The sequence below is a fragment of the Alligator sinensis genome, unplaced genomic scaffold (assembly GCF_000455745.1).
Source record: "Alligator sinensis unplaced genomic scaffold, ASM45574v1 scaffold1059_1, whole genome shotgun sequence".
NCBI classification, from domain to species: domain Eukaryota; kingdom Metazoa; phylum Chordata; order Crocodylia; family Alligatoridae; genus Alligator; species Alligator sinensis.
Genome location: NW_005842103.1, coordinates 1,947,134 through 1,957,937, shown reverse-complemented (window position 1 = coordinate 1,957,937; position 10,804 = coordinate 1,947,134). Strand labels below are relative to the sequence as shown.

The following is a 10,804-nucleotide window of genomic DNA, read 5'->3' as shown; positions in this document are numbered from 1 at the left end:
CCCATGAAATAGGGCCAGCTGCAGCTTAGGCAGTGATGTGTGTCAAGTTAAGCAGTCAGCTGATGGGAGCCTACCTGGTGCACACAGAAAAGTGTTGGGGCTGTACTGTTCCCCCACTGGGCTCTGCAAAGGACCCCACCATAGACCCCAGATTCCCCTGGTGCACAAGCCACCAGTCCCAAAGATCGCTAGCCAGGCCCACCCGAATGGGATGTACCTTGGACTCGGTGAAACTTGGCTTTGGCAAAGGTCATGGGTAAGTTCAGAGGAATGTAATGCTCGTGATTGCACACGGTCTGCAGGAATTCAAACTTGTACTCGACCAGGATCTGTGTGGGAAACACACGGCGTTAGTTCCCACTGACCGGCGTTCAGTGCCAGAGTTGAGGGATGGGGGCTCCTGGAGAGTCACCAACAGGATTATCTTTTCCCCCCAGTCACTCCTCATTGCAATGAACTCCTGTCTCCTTGTAGCCACCTGCTTGCATGCTTTCTCACACGTGCACTCACACTTTCACTCCCCCAGGCCTCTCAAAATCCCCTCGGCTCAGAGACGCTGGCTGCTCCAGGGCTGTTTTACCATCTAGCATGACACTGGTGCCTCTGGGGCAGGTGGGAACGTCCCTGCCTCTGGACAGTACTGCAGTAACTGCAACTGCGCAGCAGACGGTCACAGCATGTAACAACCCATGCAAAGCTCAAACCGACGCGGATACATATATGCCCAAGACCACTGTCCATGAAGACACCACTCACCTTTGGGTCTTTGGGGCTGAAACCAGAAATGTAACTGTTGATCAGAATAAAAACAAATCCTCTGTCCATAAATGTCAAACAACGCTGCAGAAATCAGGGCACAGTGTTAGCAACCATCAGAAAAGAGGCCATCAGAAAAGAAGGCAGCCACCCTAACCCTTCCCTGTCACACAGTCCTGCCCCATGGCCAAGTCCTATTCCTCTGGGATGCTATTCACATCCCAAGTGACCTCTGAACTTGCTTCTCTGTAGTAAATAGGATGATCTCACTCCGGTCCCCAGTGGAGAAGAGAAGCATTCAAATGAGTTTGTCTTGGCTTAGTCATCAGGCATGATGGCAGTCCCTACGAAAAACCCTGGGAGTCTTTGCTGCCTCACATCACTCAGATAACAGTTTGCCTGGGAGAGAGCATTACTCACTGGATGCACTCTGCAGGGATGACTCGGGGTAGCCCCATCTGCCCGCCTTTGCCCTCATGGGTCAAGCGTGTCTCACTGACTCCGCCTGGGAGAGAGGAGAGAAGCACTGACCTTCAGGAAACTGGCCAAGCTGAAGTTGACATTCCTGGACTCTTCTGGGATCTCGTTGTACCGGATGGTCACGTGGGGAATGAGGGCCAAGAGCAGCAAATGCAAGGCATGCTGGTAGGAATCGGGGAACCGCTGGGCTCTCGGAAGCTGAAACCCAACAGGAACTGCACTGTCACTACTGCGCACCCTCAGAGCCAAAGCCTTCCTGTCTTTGGGCACGTTCCCTCGGGCACATGCACACACTGTGCCATAACATGCTGGCAAATGGTGCATCCTGCTCCCCTCCCATGGCTGCTACCCAGAGGAAAACAGCCTCCCGCTGCTAGTAGCTAATGGAGGTCTCCGTTAACTCAAGCAGAGGTGGTCTGAAGAGAAGAAGTCAAAGGGATTTGGCTGGCTTTGGCATGAAAAAAGGACCAAAGGCTTTTAAGATGGATGGAGATTTACTGGGGAAGGGAGAAGGAAGGAAAGGAAAAAAGCTATTGGGCTGTGTCACAGGTGTATTTAATCAGGTTGCTGCACCTTTTGAAGGTGAAGTCTGCAAAACAGGTCTAATGAGGAAGGATTACACTGAAACTGTTCTGTGACCTGGGACACTGGGTGCTATCAGGCTTACCTTAATTTTGTTTTCTTCCAGGAGGTACATTGCCATGGACTTTGCCAGCGCTTCAAAGAAAAACCACGAGTACTAGAATAAACAAATTCAGTGCAATTATATTCCTCAGCAAGTCTAAGCCCACTAGCCTAAACAGGGAAGTGTAACAGTGCAACGGACTGAGGAAGCAATAGGGGTAGCAGGGAGAGTCACACTGAGATGACACGACAAGCCACGATCACCCCTACATGGCCCACATTGTCCACACAAATGCGAGGTGCTCACTTCACAGCTGGCTGACAGCCTCACCGTGGCTGTAACCACAGCCCACATCCTTCCCTGCAGCAAAGCAGACAAAACTGTCCCGCAGCACTGGAGACCGCTGGGTCTCCGGGAACGCAAGGTCTGCCCAGCTAAGTTCACGCTGCATCCTCATATTATGGCCCAGAGGTACCCAGGAAAAGCCTGCTGGAGTGCAGGGAGAAGTCAAACCCAGTGAGGCATCCTGTGCGGAAGAGACCCCCATGCTACAGAGCTCAGGTAGAAATGCTACCTGCCAGCAAGTGGAAAGCAAAGCTGGTGGGGACAGGAGCACACCCCAGGTGCATTACAAAGAGGAGCCTGCAAAGGAAGGGATGAAGGCTGCAGTATGAGAATCATAGAAAATGAGGATGAGAAGGGACTTCAGGAGGTCAAATCTCGTCCAACCCTCTGCTCAAAGCAACTAGATCATCCCAGCCAAAGGTCTTAAAAACTTCAAAGGATGAAGACTCCACTACCTCTCTGGGTAACCTGTTCCAGTGCTTTATTACTATCCTCCTGAGAAAGTTTTTCCTAATATCTAACCTCAACTCCCTTTGCTGCAACTTGAGACCATTGCTCCTTCTTCTGTTGAGAGAAGCCCCTGTGCTGCACTGCATCATGAATCAGGACTGCCTCATGTCCCACAGGCCAGCTGGGATTCATGTGAGCAGGGACAGAGACCCAGGATGGCTCTGAAAGGACAACTGATCTATGGGAATCAGAGGCTGCAGCTGGGTTGGGGAGATGCCGGGAGCTCCCTTTCCCAGAGAACTTCCCTCTCCTGGATGACAAGGAAGACCAGAGGTCCCTTCCAGCTCTACTTCCCTACAATCCTCTTTTGTCTCCTGTTGTTTGCAGGCGAGTTTAAAGGAAGTGAACAATTATTTCCTCACCTTGAGCAGCTTGTTGATGGCGAGGAAATCCGCTGACTGCTTCAGAATCACGGCCATAGCGGTGGCCAGGATCTCATGGGTCAGCTTGGCCTGAGGGATACCGGGTTTCTCGGCTCGGAAGACATACTACAAAGCAATGGGCACAGCATAAGCCTGGGGCTGGCTTGTGCCACAGAGCTCACCAGACTGGAGCGCATCCCGACTCACCTTGATGAAGGACCGCAGGTAATGATCCAGCCCCTCCTCATGGCACTTAGACACAATGTGTAGAAGGACCCTGCCAAAACAGAGACCAGCCACAGCCCAAGGGTATCAGCTCAGTACAGGCCACAGAGGCTGCCAGGCTCCAGTTCATGGACCCAAAGAGCATCATGTCTTGTCTCATTTGTCCCAAAAGCAGCAGTCTTGGAGCCAGAGCGACTGGGCCTGACCTGGCACAACTCCCCATCCCAAATGCCAGCTCCCAGGTGCAGGTACAAGCAGGAAGCTGAACCTTTAGAGCTGCTTGGGAGAGCTGCCAGCAGTAACACCTCCCCATGGCCTGTCCCCAAAACGACCCAGACTAGGGACCCATCGCTACAGGAATCAGTGCCCAATCTCTCTCGTCTTCCTGATGCACCAGCTGGCTTCCCTGTGTCCCCAGCAATGCCTCGGGCTGCTGGAAGGGGAAGCTGTCTAGGGGAACCTCCTTTCCCAAACCCTAACTCCTCACTACAAGCCAACAAACTGACACTAATACAGGAGGTGGTGCCAGGTGGAAGGGGAAAATTCTGAGCAGACGGGTGACTCTCATGGCAATCAGACAAGGACAAGGTGGGCCCGAGGACTGACAATCATGTTCTGCACCCTTCAGTCCCCTGGAACAGCGTTCACCCCATCTCCAATGGTGAAAAACCCAAGCTGGCAGAATTAGGGAAGTGCCCAGCCTTTTAATATCACTCCTTAAAGCCAAGGAGTAAAGCAAAAGACATAGGGGAACCAAAATCCCTGGTCTCAGGCTTCATTTTCAGATGCCTTTAAATAAAGGCAGGGTCTTCCCCTAAGCCACTGGGCTTCCCAGCCTACAGGAAGAAGTCAGAAGCAGGGTTGCTAGCGCTTTTGTCTCCATCAATGGTGGAGCAGACTGAATTACGATCGGCAGCTTCAGCATCCCAATGCACGAATCCCGGAGCTTACATGGTGCAGGTGACGGCGACGTCGTCCACCTGCGTTACGTTGGTGAGGACTCTAAACAGTTGTGTCAGAATCACAGGCAGAAACTGTATCATCACCTGGATCTCCATGGCATGCAGGCACTGCAACACAAGACAGACACATCTGCTTTTAGTGCGACACGTTACAGCTGTCAAGACGCATTTACGTTTCATAGAAGTTTCTGCAACAGTAGCTCAGGTACAAACAACAGCAAAGGCTCTCTGTCCCTGAAGAAAACAATTTGGAAGTTGGAAGTTGGCTACTCACAGAGGCCTGTCTGCAGCCTGAAGCATCAACCACACACAGTGTGTGCTAACACTGCCTGCAGCTATGCCGGACAGCTCTGACTGACTTCCAGGGTCTCTGTTGACATCCCTGCCAGGGCAGACATAGGCCCGGGGGTACCTGAGAATTGAAAGCTGGCAGCTCATTTCCGAACCCCATCTTTACAAGTCACTTTGGTGCACAGTAACCTGGATCCCTGTGACTTTAGCCAGGGTGCGATGCAAAGGGCCGGAGGGCTTCTGAGAGCTGGCCCCACGCGTGTCGACATGATTCCACCTGGCTGTGCCACAGGATGGGAAAGCCACGGAGTTTCAGGCCCCATCTTCAAAACTGCAAGTTCATAATTAGGCTTTTCAGCCTCTATTCAGTCTTAAATCAAAGGGCCCTGATTTCCAGAGGCTCTGAGCCTGAACAGCATGCTCTACCTTAGCTGGGAAAGAGGGAGGAGGAGTTGAGGCTGAATTCAGTTATGCCTGGGAAGTGCCTTGGACATGGGAATTTCTCTTTAAGTGCTCAACACTGGGACTAGCAAAGGCGTGATTATTTGTATTGCTTACAGTAACATTTAACTTCAGGAAATAAGCCCACAACATCTTGTTCCAATAAACACTCTCCTGCTTTAAAGGAAATGAGCACCGAAAGAATCGCATTGGAAAGCAAGCTGTTAACTAAAGAAATCAAGGATGGGAATCAAAAACTTCTGTGACCTGTAGAAGTTGTCCATAAATAGTTGGGCACAATCCCACAGCCTTAACTCAAGCTTCAAGGGAACAGCATGAGTCAGGCTTGAGCACAAGAGCTTTCTGAATGCAATCAAAATGCAATTATAACCATATTGACTGAATTCTAGCCTGGAAGACAAATACCGCACACGAACCACACATTCCCAGGAATAAATGACTGTTAAGTGAGCACAGCTGTGTGGGAGCAAAGGTGTGCAAAAGAATATCATTGCAGTGCCAATGCCATGTGTCCACCTGCAAAGTCAGAAAACACCCGGGGGTTAGAGAGAGAGAGATGGGGAATGGGCAGGGGAGCAGAAAACCAACGGCAGGGACGGGTGCTGTGGTTGTCTTTGCCACCAGAGGGTGCTCGGAGGCTGCACAAGTGCCACTTGGTCCACGCCCTGTGAAAGCAAAAGGGAAATGCAGGCAGGTGACCTGACCCGCTGGGATGAACACTAAGATGAGAGGGGGTGGATGCAGCAATGGTGCAGGTCACAGAAGCAGCCACACAAGGACACTGGATTTTAACAAGCACCTTGCGGAGTCTCACAAGGGAACAAAGCAGGAGCTCACCTATCCCTGCTGGTTTCTGGGGGTCTGTCCCAGCTGCCAGGAACGCCCCTGGGAGTTTGCCCCTCACTTTCTCTAGGCAGGGAGGAAGACTATCACATGGGCTCCACGGCCCCTGCAAAAGCCTCGACCCTGAATTATGCTGTCAAACTGGGCCAAGCCAGTTATTTGGGCAGTCCCCATCAGGCGCATGGTAACAGGTCCTGGCCTCAAGGCATCTGCAGAATGAAGACAGCTGATGGAGCAAGAAATGGCACCTGAAAAGGAGAGGCTTTCCCATGGAAGGAGGGGTGCATCAGTGACAGGGCAGGGTGTTGCTTTTGGCGTGCACTTTCTTTGCGGCATCTCTACCTTTCTGTTGAACCAACAAGGGGCACATGTGCAAGGGAAGGAGAGGAAAGCATGGGCACAGGTTTGGTGCAGATATTTTTAAGCATGCAGCTGCCAGGCTGAAAGGCATCAGTATTGAGGTACCTGGGGTGATATGGCATTGAGAGCTAGAGATACCAGTGACCTTAATTAATGTGGCTTAGCTCTGACTTCAAGCTCCAGGGGAACCCATTTGCCTTGCAGGCTGGGGACCTGCTGAGAGATGGCAAATGCCCCACGGTACAGACACCCACACGGCAAAGCATTTACCAAGATCAATAATCCCTTTGCAGTCTCAGACCAGCCTTTGCAGAAGAGCCTCACTGAGCAGCGAGACACCACTGCATGGCTCAGGCAGTTACTGGGAGGCAGGAGGGACTGTCAGAAAGGGGCAGGGGAAGACGCCACTCACCTTCAGGTACTTCACAAGCTCCCCTGGGACTTCCTTCGCTCCTCCCTGAACCAGCTGGCAGTACTGGAAGAATTTGTGTAAGTGCAGATCCTGCAAGAGAGGATGGCAAGGTTCAGTCCATCCACCTGCCGCTTCTGCCTCCCACCTCCCAGGTCCGGCAGCCTCCACCGCCTTGCTACCCAACACATCCCAGCCCTGGGAACTCCCCCAGCAGCCCCTTATGTCTGAATGAGGGCAACCGTGCTCCCTCCTGAAGTCCTAGATGCCCAGGCTACAGCTGCCTGCTGGACTGAGGGGCACAATTGTCACCCTGCTCCCTGAGCACATCAGTCGTCAGTGCAGAACTACCCGGGATGTTTATTAAACCCTCACGCTGACCTCACCTGCCTCAGTCTCTCCATCCAGGACCACAGATTTGGGCAAGGGGAGCCATCCTTGTTCAGCTCTGCCTGCCTGATCCTCCAAACACCCTAGCTGAAAAGGTCTCCTTTCCCTGCACACCTTTTGCTTTGCTCCTGCACTTCTCCCTCCCTTGGGTTAAAGCATTTCAGTGAGACAGTGGCTCCCTTTATCACAAGCCACGTTTGAACGTGAGGGGTATAGAAGCCCACGCTAGAACAAGGTGGCCGCCAATGTGAATGCAGGCAGGCCTTGGTGCTGCAGCACAGAGCCCACCGGGGACCCCCCGGAGACCAGTTAGCTCTAGAGGCATGTGGGGAGATGCTGCAGGGAGGCAGGTGAGACATTCCCAGGGCTTCTGGGCCAGTATGGCATCATGGCAGTGGGATTTCTGGTGCACAGAGGGCATCTGGTTTCTGTCTAAGTGGCTGAAGTTTCACCCTCACCTGTAGCGCAGCCAGCCCAGGGCTCCTCAGCTCGCTGGGCTGATGCCTGTAAGACCTCAGCAAAGAGCCCCAAGTTGTTTCTACAGAGACACGCACGGTTCCCTACCAGGCACGAGTCCCCTCCCCAGGCCCTGCAGACACAGGTGACTGCAAATCAGTCCCCCTCCTGGCTGCAGCAAGTTCTTCCTGTCCTGGCCACGAGTGAGACATGTGCTGACCTGGGTGTAAATGGTTGACTCCAGGTGGATTTTGATCCTGAACAGTGGCTTGGCCCCATCGACCCATCTTGCATCGACGGCCGGATGCTGCCAACAGAAAACATCCTGTGACTTGGTGGCAGGGGAGCAGGGGGCTTCCCACCAACATATGCTGAATCTCCAAGGCCAAGAGATACCCGAGGGGATGGAGTACGATGGCCCAGCTGAAGGAGTACCGTGTGGGGCAGAAGGAATCCTCCTCCTCCTCCCTGCGCTGCTGTGTCTCTGGGAACACGGATCCGTGCACTCTCCCCATGCTGGGATTTTAGCTTAGGACCCGTGCTCCCTCACCAGACCCCTGTAGCATCCACAACAGGCCACTGCCTGCTGCTAAAGACGCACTTTGACATCAAGTACTGACGAGAGGGGCATGGAATAAAGGGCCTGGCAGACAGACAGACTGAGTGGGTGCAGTCCCCAGGGACTCCTGGCTTGTCCCCTCCCTTGTTGTAAAACTCGGGGGGCTCTAGCACACAAAGGGGGCTGATGCAGTGCAAAGGGATGCTGCCAGCAAGGGGCAGCTTTCCTGGAGGGAAGAAGGTCTGGTGCGGACAGAGGCAAAGGCAGGACTCAGAGAAGTAACACGCGAGCTTCCTCTTTTACTTCCAGCCAGTGGTTCAGGATCCTCTTACCCTCCGCGCCTCCGTGTCTCCCAGGTTCAGGTAGCTGGGAGGGAGGTTGGCCGAGACGGGTAAATGCTGCTCCAGGGTGATGACACGTCCGTCCTTCAGCAATGGGAGCCAGGCAAACCCCACTGCGGAGACAACCAGGGGGTTAGCATCTCACACTACAGCATGTGCTTGGCACACACCTGCTGGCCTGGACACTGGGGTTTTGAGGAACCCCCGAGCTGAGCATTTCTGCAGGCAGCCACACCAGTGCCACGGAAGACTGCATGAAAATCAATCAGGACCACAGGGGCTTGCAGGGGATGCATAAGCCTTGGTGAGCATGGGGGACAAGGATGAATATCCTCCAATAAGAGCTCCCTCTGCCTACTTCAACAGGACTTGTGTGCACACCAGCACTTGGAGGGGTTCTGCATGGCGGGGATCTGACCCTGAGGCCCCAATCCTGCCCTGGCCCATGTGGGACTTCACTCATATGAGTAGAGGGGCGCCTCATGAGCAAGGAGAAGGGTCTGCAAAAAGGTTTGCATGCTCAACAACTGGGTTCTAGGCCACACCAAGTGGGCTGTGTCCTTATCCCCACTCCATTCCTTGGGCAAGACCATTAAAACAGAGCTGTGCCTGCTTCCCTGGAGCTCACTTGCTATTAATTCACAGCTTGAACATTCACCCATCGCCATGCCCTCGGGGCCAGTGGCTGGACTTGAGGCCTTCCGCGTACCTGGAGTTTCCACGGTGTCCTGCTTCTTCGTGGTGGCCTTGGTGTTAATTTCACAGCTGACGTGATAGAAGGTGAAAAGCAAATGGTGCTTCTGATGGAGGTGAATCGGGAGCTCAATTTTTATCTACAGCGAGACCAGGGCAGACGGTTTAATGGCCGAGTTCCCATTTTCAGCCATTTTATTTACCAAACCTTGCTATCACCCAGAACCGGAGCGACGGCACAAGCCTATTTGTACACATCTTAGCTCCATACTGTGCAGCATGTTCATCCTGCCTGCGTGTTATTTATACCCTGTGATAACAGCCTGTCAGGGATAAAGCTATCTACTACGCACGTCCCACAGCAGAACACAAGCTGAACATTAAAAAACAGTCCCTGGTTTCACTGCGTGCAAGGACTGCTGCTAGTTAACACCCCCATTCACATCCAACTAGGGGAGGAGAGGTGTGCTGAGGGCCCGCTCAGCTGCCTTAAATCCCTGACAACTGTTTTGCAATTTGGTTTTTACCTCATCGTAGAACTCCGGACTTTGGTTATGATGCAACACGATGGCACAGGCACTGGCTGTCAAGAGCTGTCCTCCTGGCTTGCCATAAATGCACTGGAAGGATAGGGAGATGGACCCTCAAGCTGCCAGCCCCGTGCATGAAACACAGGGGGAGAGGCAATGTGCCCTAGACCCCGCTCTCTCCTGCTGAGAGACTGTCAGGCAGGAACGCCACCCCATTCCCAGTCGCTGGATTACAAACCCACCTTGAGGGCTCTGGCATCAGCTTCATCTGAATCCCTGAACTCGATGCAGATGGCGATATTCCTCGCCTGGGGGGTGGAAAGAGCGGCACAGTCAGTGAGAGAGGTGAGAGCACCGTATCAGCGGAGGAGAGGCTGTGTTGCAAAGGTCTGTGCGACTCACCTTTGCAAACGTCTTCTGGTTGTCATACTTTAGGTGCAGGGGGTACACATAAAGGTGGTTCTTATAGATCGTGAAGGGGTAGCAGTATTTGGCCACTTCTGGGACAAACTCTTCCACCTCAACAGCGATGCTCTCACAGCCCTTCCCAAAAGGCTTGATGGGGATATAAGATGAAGTGACACAATCTGGAGGGGAACAACGAGCTCCGATAAGCAGGTGTCAGACAGAACGGGAAACACCACGGGCAGCAGCTCAGTGCTGGAAGTCTGTCTGTACAGTCATGGAGGCCAGAGGGCTGCGTGTGCAAGGCAGAGGAGATGATGTGGCCCACTCCCTTCTCCTCTCCTAGCCACCAGCAAGACAGGACTAATGCCCCTGACCTCCCTCGTAAAGCACTCCGAGATCTACGGGGGGGGATCCTACATAAGAGGGGGTGATGACGAGGATAATTCTCTGAATAGTATTATTATTATTTGCATGGGAGAAATTATATTTATATAATCACAATATCCAGAGATACAGATTTCCTAAAGCTGGAAAACAAAACTGTAGAGCACCAGGTTGTACTCCTCCCCATGTACGTGCAATGACTCCCCACACTGGTGCAGGTAAGAGTGCTGCTAGACAGATCCCCACAGAATATATTGGGAGAATAAAGTAAAATGGTAGTTGAATTGCCAACAGCAGATTGAATGACAAGATGTTCATCTTTAGATTCTCACAAGCACAAAGACCTCATGTGCAAGGTCCTTACAATCGCTCTTTGCATTGAGCTCAAGCTTTCTGCTGCACCCGCTAGAAAG

The 10,804-nt window shown here is 52.7% G+C and overlaps 1 protein-coding gene across 1 annotated transcript in view; it reads right to left on the bottom strand.

Annotated features, from left to right (window-relative positions):
* DOCK11 (dedicator of cytokinesis 11) overlaps positions 1 to 10,804 on the bottom strand; it is a gene marked incomplete at its 5' end in the record, with an annotated part of 71,903 nt that overhangs the window by 45,497 nt on the left and 15,602 nt on the right. Inside the window, 14 exons of the mRNA XM_025205043.1 lie at positions 218 to 329; positions 757 to 840; positions 1,288 to 1,434; positions 1,904 to 1,975; positions 3,079 to 3,204; positions 3,286 to 3,355; positions 4,255 to 4,373; positions 6,634 to 6,723; positions 7,697 to 7,783; positions 8,368 to 8,489; positions 9,086 to 9,209; positions 9,597 to 9,689; positions 9,842 to 9,907; positions 10,002 to 10,186. Coding sequence (XP_025060828.1) covers positions 218 to 329; positions 757 to 840; positions 1,288 to 1,434; positions 1,904 to 1,975; positions 3,079 to 3,204; positions 3,286 to 3,355; positions 4,255 to 4,373; positions 6,634 to 6,723; positions 7,697 to 7,783; positions 8,368 to 8,489; positions 9,086 to 9,209; positions 9,597 to 9,689; positions 9,842 to 9,907; positions 10,002 to 10,186 — 1,497 coding nt within the window. The remainder of the gene's footprint in view (positions 1 to 217; positions 330 to 756; positions 841 to 1,287; positions 1,435 to 1,903; positions 1,976 to 3,078; positions 3,205 to 3,285; positions 3,356 to 4,254; positions 4,374 to 6,633; positions 6,724 to 7,696; positions 7,784 to 8,367; positions 8,490 to 9,085; positions 9,210 to 9,596; positions 9,690 to 9,841; positions 9,908 to 10,001; positions 10,187 to 10,804) is intronic.